Source organism: Capricornis sumatraensis, chromosome 17 (assembly GCF_032405125.1).
Source record: "Capricornis sumatraensis isolate serow.1 chromosome 17, serow.2, whole genome shotgun sequence".
NCBI lineage: Eukaryota > Metazoa > Chordata > Mammalia > Artiodactyla > Bovidae > Capricornis > Capricornis sumatraensis.
In genome coordinates this window covers 53,552,768-53,577,738 of record NC_091085.1, presented here as the reverse complement: position 1 = coordinate 53,577,738, position 24,971 = coordinate 53,552,768, and the positions used below count along the sequence as shown (strand labels likewise).

At 43.8% G+C, this 24,971-nt stretch overlaps 1 protein-coding gene across 6 annotated transcripts in view; it reads right to left on the bottom strand.

Annotated features, from left to right (window-relative positions):
• Positions 1-278: 278 nt before the first annotated feature.
• RIMBP2 (RIMS binding protein 2) overlaps positions 279-24,971 on the bottom strand; it is a 77,742-nt gene continuing 53,049 nt past the window's right edge. For 2 of the 6 annotated variants that reach the window (XM_068989945.1, XM_068989947.1), the window contains 6 exons: positions 21,486-21,667; positions 20,180-20,348; positions 13,886-13,989; positions 10,088-10,159; positions 2,667-2,801; positions 363-551 (listed from right to left, as the gene is read on the bottom strand). In XM_068989945.1, the coding sequence (XP_068846046.1) occupies positions 363-551; positions 2,667-2,801; positions 10,088-10,159; positions 13,886-13,989; positions 20,180-20,348; positions 21,486-21,667 (851 nt within the window). Of the gene's footprint in view, positions 306-362; positions 552-2,145; positions 2,173-2,666; positions 2,802-10,087; positions 10,160-13,885; positions 13,990-20,179; positions 20,349-21,485; positions 21,668-24,971 lie in introns of those variants that run through there. The other 4 variants (XM_068989946.1, XM_068989948.1, XM_068989949.1 and 1 more) reach the window with 3 other exon arrangements.

Sequence of the window (24,971 nt, the reverse complement as noted above, 5' to 3'; positions counted from 1 at the left end):
GCATTTGGAAAAGGGAGGGAGGTTGAAATCATTCCTTTAAGGGCAGATGACAAATGCACAAAGACTGGAATCCCAGGTAGGGAGTGAGCTACAAAGAGCTACTGGCTCCCTGCACGTTCACGAGACAGCCCAGCTCCCGCCAGAGCCCGGGCACTAATAAGAGCGGTGGGCGGAGGCGGGTGGGAGCACCAGCAGCTCTTTGTCCTGGCGCTGGGCTTAAAGTGGATGGTAGTGCAAAGAGCATTTCTCTACTGGTGTCAGGGGAGAAGATTGTTTTTTTAGGAAGTACTTGAGTCATGAAAGCCCTAGTTTGGAATTAAAGAAAATTACATAGATTTGGAAGTTGTCCGGAAGCACATGAATCATTTCACTGCACCCAGCTTTTTCAGCAGTTTCTTGCCTTTGGAAAGCAGCCCCTTTTTCTTTTTCGAGGACATTTCCCTGCCTCTCCCAGGACTACCAGTACCCATAGATGACGTAGGTGACCCCGAATGGAGATGTACTGTGGGGGATGGCGCTCTCCTTGCTGTACCTGAACCCTCAGGAGGAACCTAGTAGGTACATTGTTACAGTTTATTGAGTGCGCGAGCGCCAACAACATCCATCCGCTCACTCGGTAACATCAGAAACACCACACTGCCCCGTTTCCCACCAGGAAAGGTAAGGGTGGATCATTTCTTCTTTCAAGGGTTAAAGTATGCCATGAGAGGCTCACACCTCTCCCAGGGCATATCTCTTACAGGGGTCTAGCCATCAATGCTGGGTTTTCAGTTTCTTTGTCTCCGGGGAGGGGGTGGCCATTGCTTTGGCAAAACAAAGCTAGGTAATAATTTACTTTGTAAACTAAGACCAAGAGCAGGAAAAAAAAGAGTTATTTTGAATTAGGTTGAGAGTAGTATTGGCCAAGTACCCATCTTAAACACAAAAGTAATCTTAAACACAAAAGTTCTTAAAGTTTTGTTGTATATGAAAACTACTTGGGTATATAAAACCCTGACATTGTTGAGTGCATTCCTGGATTAGTTAGTATACTGTAGAAACATTGGAGATGGCACACCGGTTGAAAGAAAAAAAAACTAAAATGAACCTTAATTACAATCAAAGAAAGCTTAAAGGCCCTTATTGTTTGCTTTTGTTATTTCCAAGATATTAAAGATGTCTTTTTGTCAATATAGAGCACATGGTAGGCCTTTGTACACATCAGTGCTTAATGCTGCTTTGCAAGAGCAGAACGATATGGGAGGCATGACAACTGGCCTCACCCACGTTTCTGGTCCTGGGCATGCCTGAATTCCTCTTACTCCCTTACCTCACCAGAGCAAACCTCTATCTAATATGAGTGTTCATTATTCAACAGGCAAATGATATGAGCCAAGGGGCTTCAAGCTTACTTGGATTTAAAATCAAGGTCTAATTCTAATGGAAAACACCTAGTAAAGCATCCCAAAGTACACCTGAAGATACCATCTATTCCATCTAATGCAATCGTTTGAGCTGCATGTTTCATTAAACTTAGTATTGCATTGGTATACCAACAGAGCAGTCTTCCACCAAACGCTTTTGTGTTCAGGACACTCACTTGTGCTTTGAGGAGAAGCACCAGCTCTCCTGTAAGGTAGAGGGGTGGTCACTTAAGAAAAAGCCGTCTGCTGCTCAAGCCAGCATGGGAAGTGTTCAGTGCCAACTCTAGATCACCTCTTGTTCACTACTCAGCTCGATCTCGAGTTGCATTTATTTTAAAGTAAAATTTCCATAGTAAACATTTATTAGGTTGTGCTTTTTCCAAGAGTGGCTAACAATGCAATATGCAGCTTTAATTATGAGTAGACACTGGAACACTCTGTGTAAACAAACAATTAGCCTGTTAAGAAATATGTTCCCAATGTTGGCCTTTCAAATATTCTTAATGTAAATCATAGGAAATAATTATTAAAGATGATTTATTTCACTGCAAATTCAGTTGCTTTACAACTGAGACCAAGTAATACTTTAGGTCCAATGGGTTTTTGAGACATATTTCTTTTTTTTTTTTTAACCCCACAGTGAAGCCTTAAGACTACCACATTGGTCCAGTTAAGGTAGCTTAAGCTGGTATCTTTATAGGTATCTTCAGTTGCTCACTTACGTGAAGGCTACATTGCCTGATTAAGGTGTGAAATGAACACTCTTCTTCTGTTTCCAAGCAGATGAGCAAAGAAATAAAAATATATATATATAAAAATATAATATATAAAAACTCGCAGTGATGAAATAAAAATAAAAATGAGACACTAAACATGAATGTCATCTAATAGTTATATATGGTTGAGAAGTTCTCTGACCTTTGTTCAGAGGATCTGTTAAAGTCCTAACAGGGCAAACGATCATTACTGCCACCGAATCTATGGACTAGCCATCCCCTCCTCACTCTTGATCAAACTGAAATGTGCACTTAGGATGTAGGATGGGAAGTTCCTTTGTGAGTAAAGCAGGCTGATGAAAGGGTCATTTTTGTGGAACAAATAAACGTGGTTAGAATTTTGGGGCACAATCCCCATGGAAGGGCAGAGAAAAAACTCAGGGTCTATGCTTTTCGGCCTAAGATATAAAAGAGCAACGCACAGGCTGTATTAGACCATCTACGGCAGAGCGGGAGGGGGTCAAACATGCTGAGTGCTTGTGCTTACCCTTTTCGTCTTGGAGCGCATTGGCATGTCCTGCGAGTAGTGGGATGGCGCGTCGGAAAGGTAGACTTCTACATCGTCAGGCACTTCTTCTAGGAAGTTGGAAGGTACAAGCCCTTTCTGCCCATTAAGCTCCCCCTAGAAACACAGAGATGAGAAAGAAGAATGACTGACCCTTGTTCCGAGAAACCCACTTCTTGCTTTTGCTAAAGAGATATAGCTCAGAGTAGTGAGTTTATCATGTTTCAAAAGTGGTAGAGCTCGGGACGCCAGTGTTTCCTAACTCCCCTGGTCACAAGAATGACCTTGGCCATGTGCTTGAAGTGCAGGGTCATGCCCATCTCCCCCCTTCCCCCTCCCCACCCCAAGTCTCAATTTGGTCTATGGTGGAGCCGAAGAGTCTGTTCCAGCCAAGAGGCCTGGGTGAGTCTTAGGATCAGCAATGCTTAGAAACACTCCTCGAGAGCATCTCACTTCATAGTTCTCAGCTCTGGCTGACCTCTGAGTCCCTAGGGAACTTGTAAAAATACTATTGCTCAGGTACATTGAGAGAGGGGAGCTGGGGGGTGTGGGGGTAGAGGCAGGATTGAAGGGACAGCCAGTTCCCCCTTGTATGGTTCATCCTATGCTTTACTACAGTCTCACTATAAGGATCCACACAATAGAGGAAGATGAAACTGTCGATACCTCCTTAGAGGTGACTGCTTCAGTTGATACCTTTCTACTCAGTAACATGCCTATGCATGTGTGGGGAGAGAGTTAATTAGCCAAGATGGCGGGTTCAGGCTCTCTTGTTCCACATAGTGTAAATAGTGACGATGTAACAGCTGAGATCATCTGTAGCACTGCGCACGGGCGTCATGAGGTACTCGCTTGGTCAGGGGCTATTTTGTGCAGTACACCTGTATGAGCACCACCTAAAGAAAGCAGGCGCGTTACTGGTGCATCACGGCTGTGTCAGCTGTGGGAGGAGAGAGTACAGCGTGTCTACTGCTACGACTACTGCGTCAGCCAGGAGAGAATACTGCTGTGGCTGCTGCGTCAGCCAGCAGAGAGGTTGTGTTGTCTTAGGTTATGCTGTGGCTGCTGCGAGAGCAGGGAGGGCATAAACGTGTCTGCAGTTCCTATGGCTCCTCAGGTCTTCTTCCAGCTTTACTACTCACACCTTGTCTACCATGGGTTCATCGAACAGTGCAGACTGTGAACAGCAAGACAACGGGCACTGTCAGCAGGACCAGCAATACAGCATGTAAGGCCTAGACCAGCTGCGCACCAGGCGTATCAAGAGGTTCACGGCCCACGTGGCAGTCCCCACCCAGGGCCAACTGCCCCGCTGAACCCAAAACCAAGTTCAAAACTGGCCCCAGATAACATGGGAGTCTGTTTCTCTGTTCAATAGGTCTAGGAAATGACAATTTGAAAGTGACAGCTCACAACATCAAAATTAAAAATACGCATCCAAGGGCATGACCAACAGAGTGTGAAGCAAACCTACACGATGGGAGAAAATACTTGCAAGTCATTATCTAATGAGGTTATACAGGATATATAAAGAAATTCTACAGCTTTACAAAACAATTCACCCAGTTAAAAAGTGGGCAAAGAACCTGATTAGGTATTTCTCACAAAAAGACGTACAAAGGGTTAACAAGCACATAAAAGATGCTCAGCATCACTATTTATTAGGGAAACAAAAATCAAAACCGCATTAGGATGGCAATACTGGTGTAGATACAGAGAAATTGGAACACTTGCATGCTATTGGTAGGACTGTAAAACGGTACAGCCACTATGGAAAAACAGTATGCTGGTTCCTCAAAAAATTAAAATTACTGTATGATCCAACAATTCCACTTCTGGGTATTTACTTGAATTAAAAGCAGAGTCTTGAAGAGATTCTGGTATGCCTGTATTCACAGCACTCTTCACAATAGCCAGAAGATGGAGTCACCCTAACTGTGCGTTAGTGGATGAATGGATAAACAATGTGTGGCTCAATGCAGTATTATTCAGCCTTAAGGAAGGAAAATCTGAGCTATGCTACCACAGTGATGAACCTTGAGGATATCACGCTAGGTGAATCGTCAAAAGAAGACGCACTGAATGATTCCACTTCCATGAGGTTCCTGGAGTAGTCAGAGTCATAGACACAGGAGAACGGTGGGTGCTGGGGACAGTGTTAACTTTGCAAGATGAAAAGAGTTCTAGAGGTGGATGGTTGTGATGGTTATGCAACAATATGAGTGTACTTAACACCAGTGAACTATACACTAATGAGTGATTAAACTGTTTTATACGTTTTATCACAATTAAAATGAGTTTTTAAAAAAGAGGCAGGTCCAGGTACTGCCCATGTTTTCCTATGCAGTAATCCCTCCTGAGCCCCAAATCCACCTGCCCAGTTCAGCTATCACCTGCCTTCTGCTTTGACCTTGAAGATTCCAGTCTTCAGGTCTGTTCACAGTCTCTTCACCTGTGACAGCTTCAACCCTTCTTCCTCAGGCTCTCCTGTTAGCTTATTTTTCTCTGTTGGTGTTATTCTAGGACACCTTTATCTTTTATTGTGCATGTGTCCCTGGTGATTTCTTCCACATCAAAGGTTGCAGACAACGTCAATACACAGACACTGGAATCTCTATACAGTCCAGACCTCCCAGTAACTCTTTAACAGCCAGCTTTTTTTTCCTCCAGCATCAGAAAATGACTTTCTTTGGGCGAGCACCAGATGGAGTAGTTGGCTCATGATTGAGGACTACGTCCTGTGGAAACACAGCTTTACACACAAACCCCCATCAGTACGGTGCTCACAGCACAGCAGGCACCTGTGTGGCCAGAGATCGATACCCTCCTGCCTGTTCAGGCTTCCAGGCTGAACCCTGCCCTGGGCTCACTGAATGGAGCGTGGGGTACTGTCTCTACAGTGCTCCCTCTCTTTTCTCCTGAGCCTCCCTCATACAGCTCTGTTAAATCACGTGTCAGGAGTGCATGTGACGCCAACGTCAGATGTGATCACTAGAACATTCCAGGGGCGTGAGTGCTCCTCCATCTTGGAGAGGCTCTGTAGCCTCAAGCTCAGTATTTCATGTTTCCCTCTCAATAGTGTCCTTATTCCTGTTTTACCCAGGGCACCCATCAGCTAAGGCAGAACCTTGAGATCTTCTTGGAAGATGTCCCAACTAACCATCTGAGCCCTCGGTGTCTGTCTGTCTCAGTTACCATTTCAGTTCAGGCCCTTGTTCCTCACCTGGGTCATTCCATAGCTTGTACCCTGGACTCTTGGTGACACGTCACCAAGCCCCCTGGGGCTCCCACTTCCCTTCAACAGTCCATTTGCAGAACCCTTGACTATAACTTTCTCTAAGAGAAACCTAACATTTCTCCCTCTTGTACACCCTTCACACTCAGATCTTCCTCTTTGAGCCTCATTTCTATGTTTGAGGCCAAATACAAACTGTCTCAAGACCTTACATTCAAACAGAATTGGATTATGTTAGGCTAAATGGCAGTAAACATTACAACTGCCCCATTTTCTTCATGCACAGTCAGCACGAAGCCCAGTCATGCTTGCATAGTTCTCCTTCTTTGCTGGCTTTAATGCTTTTAGACTGCTACTGTGCAGCCAATTTCCTTCTGACCTATCACAGTACATGACTTAAGAGTCTGGGTGTAGAAACACTGCACCATGCAAGCACCTGGTTAACACGGGCTAAGTAAGGGTGGAAGCATAATAGGGTGCTGGAAGTCTCAAGTGATTGACTTCACTGTGGATACTATGGATTCTGGAGGGGAAGGCCCAGGTGGACAACAGAGGTCCCTCCATCTACTCTCTGTTCCTTATGGGATATTTGGAACTGAAGAGACAGACTGGGAAGAGATCACAGGAGTATATCCCAGAAAAAGTTAGCTCTTATGAGAGCTTTCAAGATTGCATGCAATGTCAGACAACACAAGTTTGGTGAAGCTTGAGATTTTTGGTATCAAGTTAGATATCCCCAGTTCTCATTTATCAAATAAGAAGTAATTGAAAATAAGTGGACTGGGCAGTCTACTCAGCAAATCAGACCAACAAAATAACACTAAAGCCATTTGGTGGAGATATAAATAAAAAGTGTACATTTCATATCAATTTAGATCTGATTCCTACTATCATGCAAAATTTAGGTAGGCTAGCCAAGAAAACAAAGAGATAAAACATAACATAGCAATGGAAACATGCAGCTCATAGTAGAAAAATATTTTATTAGATAATACTACGTCCAGTTTTGTCTAGATGTTTGAAAATCTAAATGAAAGGTCTGGCCTTCTAAATATACATAGAATCTAAAAAAATTGACTCAATAAGAATATAATCATTTAAGCAAATGAAAACTTTTGTACAACTGCATCCTAAAAAAGACAATGAACCTAAAAGATCTTTTAGACATAATCTTCACATAGTTATAAGACCTAACTGTGTCATTTTAGCTGTCCAGATCATGAAAAATACTGGAAGCTTACCAGTTCATTCACAATTCTAGCATAATCCTGATACCAAAAGCCATATAAGAGATATTCCAAAAATTATATTCCAATATAATTTCTGGAACATAAATATAATTCTGAATAAAATGTTAGCAAATCAAATACAGCTCTTTAAAAATAATTGTAAAAAATAGTGGTATACCATGGTCAATTATTTACTGAGAAAAAAATAAGCTTACCAAGTGAAAACAGGATACTTAACACTATAAAGACCATCTCTCTATTGATAGTCTAGCCTAACACATAACAGTGTAAAGATTAGTAATATTCCTACTAAAATACATAATGTCAAGGATCCCCTATCCTCACTATTCATAACTGTTCTCAATGATGCAGTTAAGACAGGAAGAAGAGATGACTGATAAATATTAAAAAAAGACAAAATGTCTTGACTCAGGGAACCCAAGAGAACCAACTGATGACAGTGGATATAAATGCATCCAGAAGAAAGATTTGTAGGGGAATATAAACATGCATGCAGGTAAATAGGCACAGAGAGCACACACATACATACACATAAAATCCGCAATGCCCCCACACACACACGTACACACATTCATATGTGTTTGCATGTATGCATATATGCACACATACATGTGTGTTGCATACATATACACAAAACAGATACAGACATACATATGTATACACACATTTCCAAGATGTTTTCTAAATAACCAGTAAAATATATACCAGAAAAATCATAATAGCAAGACTATAAGAATGAACTGTAAAAGATATATAAGGATGTGTAAGAATATTCATGAACAGATGAAAGGAAAAACTTAGAAAAAGTCAGACACACCTATGTTGGAGTTGAAAGACAATGTCATGTTATCTAAAAACTCCCCAGTTTCCTCTAAAAACTAAATGCGCCTCTAAATAAAGTACTATGGCTTTGTTGTGGGGTAGAATCCTAGTGAAGAGATCCCTCCCAAATATGAAAATGAATTATAAAAACACAATAATTGAGAGAATCAAGTAGCATGAGATATGGATACAGTCTAGGTCCTGTGTACCTGAGAGTGTCCTACACATTCTGTGTACTAGGAGTGTAGTACACAGAAGAAGGGTGGGATTTTTAAACAGTAGGAAAGGATGGATTATTTAATAAGTGTCATGGGGACATTAGTTTCTCTAGTTAGAAATAAAGTTAGACACTTGAGATTTACATGTGAAAATGAAGCTATCAAAGTGAAAAGCCAAGATAAAATGATTATTTCTATCACCTGGAAGGACTTTTAAGCATGCCTCCCAAGGGCTGAAAAACAAAAATTTACATAAAAATTTTAAACTTCTGCTTCATAAAAGAAAAGACAACAAAACCACACACAAAAAGGAAAATTTAAAAAGCAGATGATTACCTAGAAAAAGAAATATTTGTAACATAGGGACAAAGTATTGAGACAGGCTTGGACCTGGAACCTGGGACCTTTTGCTGCAGTGTTTGCACCTGGTGAAACATTTCCTCCAGCATCAAAACACAAAGAAGCTAGAAGGAACTAAAACTAACTGCATGCAAGGGGTCAGTTAGGGCAAACTATGGACACCGAGGTACAAAGAGAGCAAAAAACCCAACTGCCACTTCTGAAGAGCCCAGAGTAAAAGCAGAGGTTTGAGAGCAAAAGCAGGGTACCTCGCATGCCCCCTGCACATACCACCACCTAAGGGGTGGGCAAACCACCTAAGCTACCCTTCCGGTCTGACCCATGGACACACCTCTACCCTCAACCCATGTAAGGAACACGCTCGTCCCCCTCATCTGAGAGCAAGCAAGCAAACCTGTCGTTTGTTCTGGCTCCCCGCTGTGCACCAGGGGCCCCAGTAAAGCCTTACCTGAATTTTTTGTCTGACCTCTGATCAATTTCTATTGGTTGGGGAAGGCCAAGAACCCTGGTTGGTAACAGCATGAACAGTCTCACTAAAAACTATTCTCTTAAAAATCAGAAACTGCAGCAGAGGAGCTTTGAAATACCACGTGTGCCTAATGTTGTAAAATCCATTTGACCCCAAGAGAAATCTGCCTTGTCAGGACTTGAGAGTTTCTTGATTAATTTTATTATTTTTAAAAAAACCAGAAAGAGGAGGAAAGTGGGATGCAAGATGATGACCCCATTCCTAAGGCAAGGAACAGCAGTAGGTGTCTGGCTGGGGAGGCGCTACTAAGATGACCACCCAACATGCCTGCCTTCTCTTCTTCACGGATATCAGGAGATCCGCTCCGCTGGCCCAAGGCAGAGCCTGGACTCCCCCATCCCTCTCCCAGAGGCGGCGTCCAAAGGGCTGTAAGAGGGAGGAGCTTGAGATTCTGTTGGTTTGAATTAATTTTGCTTCTTTGTATTTCTTCCTCTCACCTTTTGAAAATGTATTACCTATGCACTAAATGGGGCTTCCAAGGTGGCACTAGTGGTAAAGAACCCGCCTGCCAATGCAGGAGACATAAGGGACTCGGGTTCCATCCTTGGACTGGGGAAGATCCCCAGAGGAGGAAATGGCAATTCACCCAGTATTCTCGCCTGGAGAATCCCATGGACAGAGGAGCCTGGCAGGCTACAGTCCATAGGGCTGCAAAGAGTCGGACACGACTGAAGTGACTTAGCACGCTCGCAGGCACTAAGTAATCCAGAAAATTACACTGCTTGGTAAATGTTTGGATGAAAGAAATAGTTAATGTGAGCATGTGACTACCCTTACTTTGTCAACAGCTCATATGCATTGAAAATGTCCCTTTTAAAGAGAAGTAACAGTGAAGATCACAGAACTGCCTTCCCATATCTTATGTGCTCAGCGAGGAGGACAAGCACATTAGCCATCCTTTCAGCAAGCCAGGTAAAGTTCACACACAATTTTAGGAGACAGAATAGACAAGCAAAAATATTTATATATTTGATGCTTCAAAAACTTACATAATAAAATCCATCTTCATCAATTTCGCCAAAAACAGTAATAATATCTCCTGTGCAAAATGTAAGTTCAGCCTGTAGAGACAGAGTATAAAGTTAATAGTGTTTTCCTAGATATAGAAATTGCCTTAAAAAAAATCTTCATGATTTCTGGTATGATTTCTCTTTTCTTTCTTATTGTTTTGGTATGAACCTACCCTTTCAGTCAGATAAGGAAGAAGGGCACATATCAGATGAATGAATGCCTGTGTTCCCAGTCTCTTAGAGAGTAAGGACAATTCAAAATGAGGCCAAGTCTCCAACAGAAGGGCTGCCATGCTCCAATTCTCAGCCAGAATTAAGATCATCCCCAGGTTCTGCTGGTGGTTCATCTTTACAGCTAGTTAAATAGTTAACTTAAAAACCACAGAGCCTTCAGATGCGCCCTGCAGTGTAGGGACCATTGCACAAATATCCTTTCACTGAATATTTATAAAAACATTGTATTTAAATGTCATTTAGTAAAAGTCTACTACGTGTCACGCTCCAGGTTAGAGGTGGGTGCATTGACTCCAACAGAGGATACCAGAAAAAAATTGCATTTTTATCTTTAGATATGAAAACAGGGGACTAAAGTTCATTTCTAAGAGCCATTAGGCATCATATATACATTAAGCCAGGCTTCCCAGGTGGCTCTAGTGGTAAAGAACCTGCCTGCCAATACAGGAGACACAGGAAACATGAGTTCAGTCCCTGGGTCTGGAAGATCTCCTGCAGGAGGGCATGGCAACCCACTTCAGTATACTTGCCTCGAGAATCCCACGGAGAGGAGCCTGGTGGGCTACAGTTCATAGCATCGCGAAGAGTCACACATGATTGAAGCGACTTAGCATGCATGCACACATTCATCAAGCCAATACAGAAATTTGAATCCACCTAAGCTCTGAATCTGAACCACAAACTGGTCACCCATCGGGTACAACAGAAATACCTAGGACCAGGGATTTGTATACATCTTGTCTAGAGCCTGACTTTATTTTTGGGGGCTCCAAAATCACTGCAGATGGTGACTGCAGCCATGAAATTAAAACACGCTTACTCCTTGGAAGGAAAGTTATGACCAACCTAGATAGCATATTGAAAAGTAACGACATTACTTTGCCAACAAAGGTCCATCTCGTCAACGCTATGGTTTTTCCAGTGGTCATGTATGGATGTGAGAGTTGGACTGTGAAGAAAGCTGAGCACCGAAGAATTGATGCTTTTGAAATGTGGTGTTGGAGAAGACTCTTGAGAGTCCCTTGGACTGCAAGGAAATCCAACCAGGGTGTTCTTTGGAAGGAATGATGCTAAAGCTGAAACTCCAGTACTTTGGCCACCTCATGCAAAGAGTTGACTCATTGGAAAAGACTGATGCTGGGAGGGATTGGGGGAAGGAGGAAAGGAGACAACAGAGGATAAGCATCACCTCTGGCTGGATGGCATCCCTGACTCGATGGACATGAGGTTGAATGAACTCCGGGAGTTGGTGATGGACAGGGAGGCCTGGCATGCTGCAATTCATGGGGTTGTAAAGAGTTGGACACGACTGAGTGACTGAACTGAACTGAACTGTCTAGAGCCAAACATCCTGGAATATGAAGTCAAGTGGGCCTTAGGAAGCATCACTACGAACAAAACTAGTGGAGGTGATGGAATTCCAATTAAGCTATTTCAAATCCTGAAGATGATGGTGTGAAAGTGCTGCACTCAATATGCCAGCAAATTTGGAAAACTCAGCAGGGGCCACAGGACTGGAAAAAGTCAGTTTTCATTCCAATCGCAATGAAAGGCAATGCCAAAGAATGCTCAAACTACTGCACAATTGCACTCATCTCACATGCTAGTAAAGTGATGCTCATAATTCTCCAAGCCAGGCTTCAGCAATACGTGAACCGTGAACTTCCAGATGTTCAAGCTGGTTTTAGAAAAGGCAGAGGAACCAGAGATCAAATTGCCAACATCCGCTGGATCATCGAAAAAACAAGAGAGTTCCAGAAAAATTTCTATTTCTGCTTTATTGACTATGCCAAAGCCTTTGACTGTGTGGATCACAATAAACTGTGGAAAATTCTGAAAGAGATAGGAATACCAGACCACCTGACCTGCCTCTTGAGAAATCTGTATGCAGGTCAGGAAGCAACAGTTAGAACTGGACATGGAACAACAGACTGGTTCCAAATAGGAAAAGGAGTACGTCAAGACTGTATATTGTCACCCTGCTTATTTAACTTATATACAGAGTATATCATGAAAAATGCTGGGCTGGAGGGAGCACAAGCTGGAATCAAGATTACTGGGAGAAATATCAATAACCTCAGATATGCAGATGACACCACCCTTATGGCAGAAAGTGAAGAAGAACTAAAGAGCCTCTTGGTGAAAGTGAAAGAGGAGAGTGAAAAAGTTGGCTTAAAGCTCAACATTCAGAAAACTAAGATCATGGCATCCAGTCCCATCACTTCATGTCAAATAGATGGGGAAACAGTGGAAACAATGGCTGACTTCATTTTTCTGGGCTCCAAAATCACTGCAGATGGTGATTGTAGCCATGAAAAAGATGCTTACTCCTTGGAAGAAAAGTTATGACCAACCTAGATAGCATATTGAAAAGCAGAGACATTACTTTGCCAACAAAGGTCCATCTAGTCAAGGCTATCGTTTTTCCAGTAGTCATGTATGAATGTGAGGGTTGGACTATAAGGAAAGCTGAGCGCCAAAGAACTGATGCTTTTGAACTGTGGTGTTGGAGAAGACTCTTGAGAGTCCCTTGGACTGCAAGGATATCCAACCAGTTAATCCTAAAGGAAATCAGTCCTGAATATGTTCATTGGAAGGACTGATGCTGAAGTTGAAACTCCAATACTTTGGCCACCTGATGCAAACAACTGACTCACTGGAAAAGACCCTGATGCTGGGAAAGATTGAAGGCAGGAGGAGAAGGGGACAACAGAGGATGAGATGGTTGGATGGCATCACTGACTCTAAGGACATGAGTTTGAGTAAGCTCTGGGAGTTGTGGTGTTGGAGAAGACTCTTGAGAGTCCCTTGGACTGCAAGGAGATCCAACCAGTCCATCTTAAAGGAGATCAGTCCTGGGTGTTCATTGGAAGGACTGATGTTGAAGCTGAAACTCCAACACTTTGGCCACCTGATGCGAAGAGCTGACTCATTTGAAAAGACCCTGATGCTGGGAAAGATTGGGGGCAGGAGGAGAAGGGGACGACAGAGGATAAGATGGCTGAATGGCATCACCGACTCAATAAATGGGTTTGGGTGGACTCCAGGAGTTGGTGATGGACAAGGAGGCCTGGCGTGCTGCAGTTCATGGGGTCGCAGAGTCAGACACAACTGAGTGACTGAACTGAACTGAACTGAACTGTCTTAAAAAAACAGCTCCAAAGAGTGGAAATATAATCCTTCTGAAGGCAAATGCTTGTCAGTTTTCACAGTGTTCCTAGGATACCAAGCCTATGTACACAGAGAACATCCAGCTTTTCTGCTCGATTTTCCTTGAGTGTGTGTGTGTGGTGGGTGGGGGGGCTGTCATTGGCTACATGTCAGAGGTTTTGCTTTCTCTCTCCAGGATGACCTATCACCGCAGGTATGGGTCATAGGGTGCTGGTCCAGGGAAACCCTATGACAGTGGCTGCCAGTGCCCTGAGTGTGTCACCAGGCTCGCGACCTCTCTCCTGACCTCCTGGCTCTCTCATTCCTGGTTGAGTAGCCCTTCCCATGTAGGTTCCAGGGAAAGGAGGGAGTGGGTGTTGTGGGCAGAGGTACCTCGACATCAATGTTGGGCGAGCTCTCCCTCGGGTCATAGTCGTACAGGGCCACCATCCTTCGTGTCGACACCGAGTGCTGTCTGCCGCTTCTTCTGTTTCTCTCTGTTCACATCACAAGAACACCATCATGAAGTGATTTCAAAGCCAGTGGCATTCCCTCTCCCTTGACTCGGTTGGTGGAGCCAGGTCACATGCGGCCAGTGTGGCTGAGATGACTGCTGGGCTCTACTGCTGGCCAAGCCGGGGAAGCCCCCAGGCTCCCTACACTCACACTGAAGTCCAGTCTAGCCCTACTCCTTTCTCTCTGTGTACAGGAACAGGGGAGACTTAGAGCAGGGAATTCACTCCAATAGTCAATCTAAAGGGCTTGGAGTGGCACGAGGTGCATGTGAGGGGGGCGGGGGCAAGTTGTGACCCAGCTCAGAGGAACCCCATAAACACCAGGTCAAAAACGCTGCCCATGTGGCTGCTATGCAAATGATTCTCACTCAGATTATTCTCGCTCAGACCAGAGGCACAGCCACCAGTCTGTCATCAGAAGCAAGAGTCTCTAGAACAGGTACCCTCTCTACCCATCTCAGAGGTTCCTTCCCCTCTGTCTCCTCTAGTGCCCTCCCTGTACTTTTAACAGCTGCCCCTGAAATGATGCCACTTGAGGAGGCTCTAGGGGAGGTCCCCTCCTGCTGCCTGGCTGCGATCTGCCCTAGGTGGAGCCCTGGGCTCTATATCAGCGTAAGAGGGGAGGAAAGAGGAAAACCCCACACAGAGCATCTGCAAAAACTCCGAAAACAGCCATCTGTAAGAAGGGCCAATGAAGAACCATGGGATCTGGCCCAAATCGTCAAACTCCCTGGCAAACCTCCGTTGTTGGGTTCCTAAATGACGTTTCTCCTGGAGAAAGTTGGCATTGAGACCTTTCTCCCAAACACAGCCATCTTTTGCCTAGGATTGATTTTTGGAATTCAACGCACAGAAATGAAAACTCCTAAAGACAAATGTTTTGAAAGCATCTAAAGTGAATTAAGCAGTTTTTCAGGGGTCTGTGGCAGGCATAGGGCTCGTCGTGCGCATGTGCAAAATTCAACCCTCAGCTCCTGGTCAAGAATCACTGCTTTTATTTGAAATAAGCAAGCATACCTTTGCAGGACCTGCATGTATGTTTCCTGGATCAAACTACAGTGGTAACCAGAGGTTAATTACAGTGTTGCTAAACTGCTCATTTCACAGGGGAACCCTATGTCAGTGGCATTAAGACTATACATGTACTGCATTGAGGTGTAATTTACATACAATATGACTCAGTCTGGTGTTCATTCACTTTAGTGAGTTTTGCTAAACTCTACGGTCACAAACCCCCCACAACCATCAAGATATTGAACAGTTATGTCACCATCCCCCCAATTCCTTCATGCCCATTTGTCACCTCCAACCTAGGTAACCACTGAGCTGTTTTCTATCCCAATAGTTCTGCCTGTTTTAGAATATTGTTTAAATGGCATCTCACGGATGTAGCTTTTGGGGACTGGCTTCTTTCCTTTGGACAGTGCATCTGAGATTCAGTCTCGTTATTGCATGGATCAATAATTTGTTCTCTTATTGGTGAGTAGTATCCCATTGTATTGATGTACCATAGTTCCTTTATCCATTTACCAGCCAGGAAACATGAGTTCTTTCTGGTTATTGGTAATTTTTAAAATTTATTTTTGGTTCTGCTGGGACTTTGTTGTGCGTGCAGGCTTTCTCTAGTTGAGGCAGGTGGGGGCTGCTCTTTGCAGTGCAAGGGCTTCTCCTTGGGGTGGCTTTTCTAGTTTTGGAGCATGGGCTCTCGGGTGCATGGGCTCAGTAGTTCAGGTGCACAGGCTTAGTTGCCCTGTGACACGTGGGATCTTAGTTCCTGGACCAGAGATCAAATCCATGTCCCCTGCACTGGCAGGCAGATTCTTAACCACTGGATCGCTGGGGAAGTCCCACTCAGAAATAGTTAATTTTGATGACATCTGACACAATTTTCCCCCATCTATTTCCCATGAAGTGAAAGGGAAATAGATGGGGAAACAGTGGAAACAGTGTCAGACTCTATTTTTTGGGCTCCAAAATCACTGCAGATGGTGACTGCAGCCATGAAATTAAAACACGCTTACTCCTTGGAAGAAAAGTTATGACCAACCTAGATAGCATATTCAAAAGCAGAGACATTACTTTGCCAACAAAGGTCCGTTTAGTCAAGGCTATGGTTTTTCCAGTGGTTACGTATGGATGTGAGAGTTGGACTGTGAAGAAAGCTGAGCGCTGAAGAATTGATGCTTTTGAAATGTAGTGTTGGAGAAGACTCTTGAGAGTCCCTTGGACTGCAAGGAGATCCAACCAGTCCATTCTGAAGGAGATCAGCCCTGGGATTTCTTTGGAGGGAATGATGCTGAAGCTGAAACTCCAGTACTTTGGCCACCTCATGCGAAGAGTTGACTCCTTGGAAAAGACTCTGATGCTGGGAAGGATTGGGGGCAGGAGGAGAAGGGGACGACAGGATGAGATGCCTGGATATCATCACTGACTCAATGGACGTGAGTCTGAGTGAACTCTGGGAGTTGGTGATGGACAGGGAAGCCTGGCGTGCTGCACTTCATGGGGTTGCAAAGAGTCGGACACGACTGAGCGACTGAACTGAACTGAACACAATTTTTTAAATATATAGAAACAATTGTTGCCTGATCATTACAGAGTTTTTCTGCTTTGTTTTCTTCTATAAGTTTTATAGTCTTCATTTTTATATTAAAGACAGTGTCCATCTTGAGTTAAGTTTTTCACTACAGTGAGAATATGGCTTGAGATTCACTTTTTGCCTGTGGGACTACCTTTTCTCAATTGAATTGCATTTTTACCTCTGTCAAAAATCAGTTGATCGTGGATATGTTGATCAGTTTGGGGGGGTCCGTTCTATCCAGTTCCTCTATGTGACTGTCCTTTCTCCAATATCACATGGTCTTAATCAGTTTGCCTTTATAGTGAGTCTTAAAATCAAGTTACATGAGTCTTTCACATTTTTCTTTTAAAAACTGTTTCAGTGATTTTTAGTTTCTCTGACTTTCATATACATGAAAGATTTAGCTTATTGATTCTATATAATGCTTTGCACGGACCTTGACTGCTGTTCTGATGACTGTATAGGTCGGTTTGGGGATATCTGACATCTTAATATCTTAGCAATATTAAGTCTATGAACATTCCGTCTCTATTTACTCAGGGATTCTTTGATTTCTTTCATCAGTGTTTTAACATTTTCAACATACGGATACTGCATGTATTTTGTTAGACTTAACCATATTGCACATCTTTGTTGTGTTATTGTACACAGTATTACTTTTTCAATTTAAATCTCAAATTTTTCATTGCTAACCTATGGAAATGCAATTGCTTTTGTATCCATTGACCTTACTAGTCTCACTTGTATTCTAGGAACTGTATAGATTCTCTGAGATTTCCAAAGTAGGTTTCCATGTGACCTTTCCATTCTGTGTACCATTGCTCCCTGGCTTTCCTTGTACTGCACATTCTAGCATGCAGCTGGAAAGGAGAGAGGAGCGTGGACATTGTAGCCTTACTCCCAGTCTCAGCATGAAAGCTTCCCGTCTTTCACCATGAGAAATATTGCCTCAACATAAAAGGGCAAGCGGGTATCTCAGCTTGGTTCCCTCAACTAGTCTAGGGACTACTGAATAAAAAGACATTTAATCCAAGTGATCATGCAAATCAAGTTTCTTTTTTTAGCAGACTGTTCCTAGACTCTCTGGGTCTGTGGTGCACGAGCCCATTCCCTCTTTGAAGAGGCACTGTCGACTTCAGGAAAGGGGGCAGCAATGCAAGGGAATGGATGGTGTGAAGGCTCAGAGAGCTGTGGTCTCGGGGATTTAATCTGGGCAGTTTATTCATATGAAACCTCGACTATTAGACATGGATCTTGACTTGAGACAATGAACTCATTAACACCAAAAAAGCTGAGATATTTGATTTTGTGTTTGTCCGTAAAATCATGCATCTTACTTGAGCCACTGAACTTTGTCTGGAGTGTGATTTAGAAGTGAATCCAGCGGAGGCAGTGGGGTGGACTGGGAGCTTGGGATTAGCAGATGCAAACAATTACATATGGGCTTCCCTGGTGGCTCGGTGGTAAGGGATCCACCTGCCAATCCAGGAGACACAGGTTTGATCCCTGGGTTAAGAAGATGCCCTGGAGGAAGAAATGGCAACCCACTCCAGGATTCTTGCCTGGAAAGACCCATGGACAGAGGAGAGCCTGGCGGGCTACAATCCATGGGGTTGCAAAAGAGTCAGACATGACTGAGCACGCACGCAATGCATGGCAAATTATTACATATAGGACAGGTAAATAACAAGGTCCTACTGTATAGCACAGGGAACTATATTCAACATCCTGTAATAAACATAATGGAAGAGAATATAAAAAAGAATGTATATATGTGTATAATTGATTCACTTTGCTATACAGAAGAGATTGGCACAACATTGTACATCAACTATAAGCCAATAAAAATAAATTTAGAAAAAGGTTAAACAATAAAAAGAAGTGAATGTAATGTTTTGAAGTATTAAAACTTTAAATATGAATGCCATGAGTCTTTCTGTCTACAGTTACTTAGAAAAAGTAGAGGCCTTTTGAATGAGTAGATTCTCCTTGCACGTGGAAAAATTAAAGATCATAAATGTAATGTTGCTGAAAACAGTTTTACTGTTTGCTCAGTGGTTCTAGATAAACAAAAGAATTTAGTATCCAAATTAAAGGGTAAAAATCTTTTATGCCTTTGGATAAGCAGAATTTACCTGAAGAATGGAAAGCATACGACTACCCAATCATCCTTTGAAATTTATCATAGATAGTCAACGTGCAAAGTAGTACCAGTGTCCTGGTGGTCCAGTGGCTAAGACTGCGCTCCCAAAGCATGGGGCCCAGGTTCAGTCCCTGGAGGGCAAAGTAGATCCCACAGGCTGCAACTAAAGATCCCGCATGCTACAATGAAGACATGGAGCAGCCAAGTAAATAAATATTAAAACAAACAAAACCCAAAGTATATTACCAGTATCAGTCCATTCATGCTGAGATAACAAAGTGCCACAGACTGGGGGCTGAGACAACAAACATTCATTTCTCACAGTCCTGGGGTGGGGAAGTCCAAGATCAAGGTGCTGGCTGACTTGGTGTCTGGTGAAGACCTGCTTCCTTCCTTCCTGGTTCACAGATGACTTCCTGCTCCTTGTGTCCTCACGTGATGGAAGGGGGAAGGGGCTCTCTGGGGTCTCTTTTATAAGGGCGCTAACCCCATCCATAAGGGCTCCACCCTCATGACCAGATCACTCCCAAAGGCCCTACCTCCTAATAAACCATGACACTGCAGATTAAAGTTTCACCAAATGAATTTTAGGGGGACACAAGCATTTCATCCACAACAACCCAAAAATGTTTACTTTCGAAATGTGACAGACTCTTAGTAAGCAAGGCCATACTTCATCGTTCATGAGAAGGTCATCTGTGTTTTCATAAATATTTAGATGCCTGTATGTCTGTATCTCGGGACGATTAAAACCTTGGTTTACAGAATGGGTTTTGCCCAAGAAAATCTGATGGTTAACACTCAGATTTTGGGGACTTCCCTGGTGGTTCAGTGTTTAGGACTCTGCACTTTCAATGCATGGGGCACAGGTTCAGTCCCTGGTCTGGGAACTAAGATCCCACATGCCTGGTGTGGCCAAAAGATAAAATGGTTAAGTGACAAGGATTTACTGTGTAGCACAGGGAACTATATGAAATATCTTTAAAAAAAAACCAAAGCATTCATTCCTCTGATCAGCACTGCCTCCTGCTGAGTTGGTGGGCTTTTTTTTTTTTTTGTAGTTTAAAAAATATACATATTTTTAATTTTTGGCTTGATCATCGCAGTGATCTGGGGCTACTCTCTAGTTGCAGGACTCAGGCATCTCATTGCGATGGCTTCTCTTGTTGTAAAGCACGGGCTCTAGGGGGTGTGCGCATCAGTAGTTGTGGCTCCTGGACTCCAGAGCACAGGCTCAATAGTTGTGGTGCGTGAGCTCAGTTGCTCCAAGGCATGTGGGGTCTTCCTGGTAGAGGGGTGGAACCTGTGTCCCCTGAATTGGCACGTGGACTCTCTACCACTGAGCCACCAGGGAAGCCCTGGGCTGGTGTTTTGTGCTACAAAACCCTGGAGAAGGCAGGCGCCACCTGGCCTGCAGGTTCACAGGTGAGCAGGGCGTGGCCTCTTACCTATTTTCTCCACAGGTGTGTTCAGAGGGAGGAAGCCTTGTCTGAGAAGCTGGTCCATCATCTCTTCATCATCTGCCTGGATTTCAGAGACCATGTTACAGGGAATAAGGCCAAGCCGGGCACAGGTTTCCCCGCGGTAGAATCCATCAGCGTCTTTGTCACCATACACCTGGAGTCATGGGAAGAAGGCAAGATGTTGGGGTGGCTGGTTCAGAAACAGATCAGCTCTGTTCACCTAGAGTCACAGTTAGTCAGACACTGACTTGAAGAACACGGAAAATCGCTGCTTGTGGGCATAAGCGTGTACACATAGCCCTCATCCTAAAAATCTGTATGTCTAAGAACCTGTTTCTCCTCCAGGGTTTGGATAGCCTCTGGAGCTCCCATTGACCAGGGGGCTGCCAGGTGAGGCCAGGGCTCTGCTAGCTGAGTGCATGTGTGTGAACGCACACATGTTAAACACCCACCATACACACACATGCAGGTGCAGTGTAACAAATGACTCCTCCGTAAGGAGACAGCGCCACTGTCTGGCATTCTGGAAGTGAAAACCTCAACTCACAAAGGGGTTCTGTGCATACTATTCTGCGGGGTAAGCATCACCATCCTTTAGAGTCCGTTTTAGTTAGCGACCTCTTTCAAAGGTTATTGTCAGTGGCCTTTCAGAAATTTGCAAACTGAGGGTTCAAGGCCCTTTCCCCTCTCCTAGGGAGCATCCCTTGTCTCCCTTCTGACTCCACACTCAGGCTCCTCCTCTACTACTGATAGGAGGCTGAATGTCAAATACAAGAGAAAGTAGCCTGTCGTTTTGAGGTGTTAGGGTTAGGGTTTCGTGGAAGACAATTTTTCCCTGGATTGGGGGTGGCGGTGGTTTCCGGATGATTCAAGCACTGCAGGGTTTGTACTCCTATGAGAATCTAATGCTGCCACTGATCTGACAGGAGATGGAAGTCAGGTGGTAATGTGAGTGATGGGGAGCGGCTGTAAATACAGACGAAGCTTTGCTTGCTCACCCGCCACTCACCTCCTGCTGTGCAATCCAGTTCCTAACAGGCCACAGACCCATACTGGTCCATGGCCCGAGGGTTGGGGACCCGTGTTAAGGAACTTGGGTCTGGGGAGCACTCCCTCCCCAGCCTCCCCGCCACCTGTGCCCCCGGGCCATGCCCCCACCTTGGGTCTGGGGAGCACCCCTCCCCAGCCTCCCCGCCACCTGTGCCCCCCGGGCCATGCCCCCACCTTGGGTCTGGGGAGCACCCCCTCCCCAGCCTCCCCTGCCACCTGTGCCCCCGGGCCATGCCCTCACCTTGATGACCTGCCCTTCTTTAAAGGGAAGCTCCTCTTCTGCAGCGTCTGGGTTCGGGGACATGGTAAGGGGGTCGTAGTCAAAAAGGGCCACAAAGATGCGGGCTGGGAGCTCTTCCGCCCCAGGGTCTGTCTCTGACTCTTCGTAGAAGTCCGGAGAAAGCTGGTCCCGCCCGTACTCATCTGGGAGTGCATGGGATAAAGCACAGGGTCTAAGTGATTCCCACCAGCCATTCTGCCTGCTTTACCCAGAAAGGTGAGCTGTTATACAAAGTGTGGTTTTGGAAAACGAAGAGGGAGACGAGTCTCCTTTCTAGAGAGTCAAGCTTTATTTATTTAGTTAAGTCATTTTAACTTTTCCCATCAGGATATAGAGAAAATGTGTTGCATTTCCTTGTTATGTAAGCTCAGTGGCCAAAATAGCCTGGAAAATGGGAGGGAAATGGAGATTTTCACAGTCAACTAGTAAGAGCAGAATGCTCTCGGGTGGGATATTTCTTTTTCAGATGGGTACACCCTTGGGCCTTTTCATCTGTCAGGTAAATAACTAGATAAACGCAAAGACCAAAAATTACACAGGAGAAACCAAACCCAATGAAATCCTTGTTTGGGGTCATTGATTAAGGTTATGAGGCCTTTGTTATGTTAATTATATGACTTAGAATTTACTAGATATGGAACTACATAATTTTTATCTTTTTAAATCAGAGGGGGCATTGTTTTCTTAATTGAGGAAATCCAGAGTATATTTAAAGTATAATATATTTTAGCTGTGAAGGCATTGCTTATTAAAAAATATATGTAGGAAGTATACAGTCTATAGACTTGAGTTTCTCCATAAAAGAAAAGGATATTTTAGGAGCTGGGAGATTTCTAAAGTATTAATTACTGGTATTGGCACAAGAAAAATATAACTAAATAAACAGAGACTAGAGGAAAACAGCCTATTCACATGTCACTGACCATTCACTTCCTAGAGTTTTGGGCATGATTCTCCTCGTCTTTGAGTCACTTTTGTCTTTTGAAAATATAATAGGTTCTTTGGTCTGTGAATATATGTATATGAACATATAAAGTGATTGACACTAATTATGCTTTATAATTATGCTTTCTTGCCTTGCTCCATGCTAAGAGATCAGGTACAATGAAAGAAATTCTATCATGGATTTATTTAACACTTTTTTGGGTTCTACTATTGAGGCTTTTTTTTTTTTTCTTTGTGAAGGTGTTACCACAGCATTACTCTCTTTCTAACTTGAAGTGAAGTGAAAGTCAATCTGTCACGTCCAACTCTTTGAGTTGGAATTCTCTAGGCCAGAAAACTAGAGTGGGCAGCTGTTCCCTTCTCCAGGGGATCTTCCAAACCAGGGATCAAACCCAGGTCTCCCGCATTGCAGGCACATTCTTTACCATCTGAGCCACCAGAGAAGCCCAAGAATACTGGTGTGGGTCGCCTATCCCTTCTCCAGGGGAATCTTCCCAACCCAGGGTCTCCTACATTGCAGGCAGATTCTTTACCAGGGAAGCTGCCAGGGAAGCCCTCTACTAACTTAGCTAGTGTCTCACTAAAATTAAGACATGTGCAGCCTTTTGCATTCTTTCCCTTAAGACAAATCCACCTGAAGGATTGTCCAAGACTCTGATGGGGAGACTGTGGGTCCACTTATGTTTTCCTTTACTTCCTTGCCCAGTTGGCAATTTGTAGCACCATAATTTTCAGCCCTGTAGACCTTTCTTCTCTGTCCTAGGAGACTGGAGTGGGAGACCCATGAGGCCTCTTCCAGAGGACACCCCTTCTCGGGGCCAAGCCATTAAACTTCCACCACAGAAAAAGTGGCGGTTCGTGTAATGAACATTCACTCGTTAAAGTCACAATCGAATGAGCACTTAGGAACCAAATTCAACAGGAAGAACGGCCTTGAACTGGTCCTCACGTCCTTCCTCAGGACTCTTATTTACAAATCATTTATTTTGCAAGCCAGGAGATCCTACTTAACCTCAGTAATTGTTACGGGGCAATTATACACAAATTAAAAGAAGATCTGAGTGATGTAGCACTAGTTTGCAACACTCAAAAATAATGTAGGCTTAATATACACAAGGGCTTCCCTGGTGGCTCAGATACTAAAGAATCCGACTGCAATGCCGGAGACCTGGGTTCAGTCCCTGGGTTGGGAAGATCCCCTGGAGGAGGGCATGGCAACCCGCTCTGGTGTTCTTGCCTGGGGAATCCCCATAGACAGAAGAGCCTGGTGGGCTACAGTCTATGGGGTCGTGAAGAGTCGGACACGACTGAGCGACTAAGCACCGTACAGCATATACAGAATTCTGCTAGTGGGTCTGTAATATGTGAAACCAGTGTTTTCCAACTGATTTTTCAGCTTATTTTATTAATTTTTAGCCTAACTGAAAACAGTCTGTTGTTTTAAAGGTCCTTTAACATTCTATACAATTTTTCACTGATAAAAATAAAAACATTCTAAAAACTGTAAAGATGGAAAAAGAAACTTTTTTACCCTACTGTTTGGGTTCTACGGGAAAGAAACATCTAGAAGGAGGAGAAAACTTCAGGGGATCTGTATTGACTCATAAAGTTTTTAATTATTTTTGGCTGATGTGAACAAAGCCCAATTGTCTCCTAGACTTTAGCTATTTAAACGGACTGGGGCTGTGTTTCCAGGTGTCTGGACTGTCCAAGGGTTGTTTCCTGGAGCCCTGTCTCACCAGATCAATGTTTTTCTCTCCTCGACTTCTGTGCCATGAATGGGTCTCTTGCTTTGTTTCGTTTGTGTGTGTGGGTTGTCACAAAAAGCTAGTTTATTTGTGCTGATGACCAGATTCCATTATCTTGTGCAGAATACTTTTTGGAACTGTTATGCCGGGGTTCATTCCAGTAATAGAAAGGTTCCCATCTGACCTTCAGCCACGCTCCCCCTCTTAGTGGATTGATGAGAGTGACTACAATGACAGCTTTCAGCACGGCTGGCTGAATTCCAAAAAGTAATTAAGAGAATGGAATTGGATGCCGGAGGATGACTCATGCACGAGGAGGTGGCCAGATGGACAGGGTCAACACACAGTTCAGGGCACACATTCAGGCCTCCTGCTGTTTTTTCATAACTTTCAACCCCAGTTGCCCAAGTGTTTCATGCATACAGATAACTCTCCACTGGCTGGGGGCTCGTTTGGAGTTCAGTCACCCATCCCTGTCTGCTGCTCTGACCACGAGCATTTCAGGAGAGCATGAACTAGGTGGGGAGATGGCCCATTATCATCTCTTCCATGCTTAGGATGGCAGCCTTTGCAGTTCAAAAAAAAAAAAAAAAGGTAGGGAGAAGATTGACCTCAAAGGTCAATATATTTTGAGAATACTTAAATTTAGGTTCCATCTATTTGGTTCTGTTTCTGCCTTCTTTTGCCATAAATAACCAAGAGTCTTCTGTATTTAGTTGAAAATGCTATTCGTAATAATTTTTTAAATGTTTAG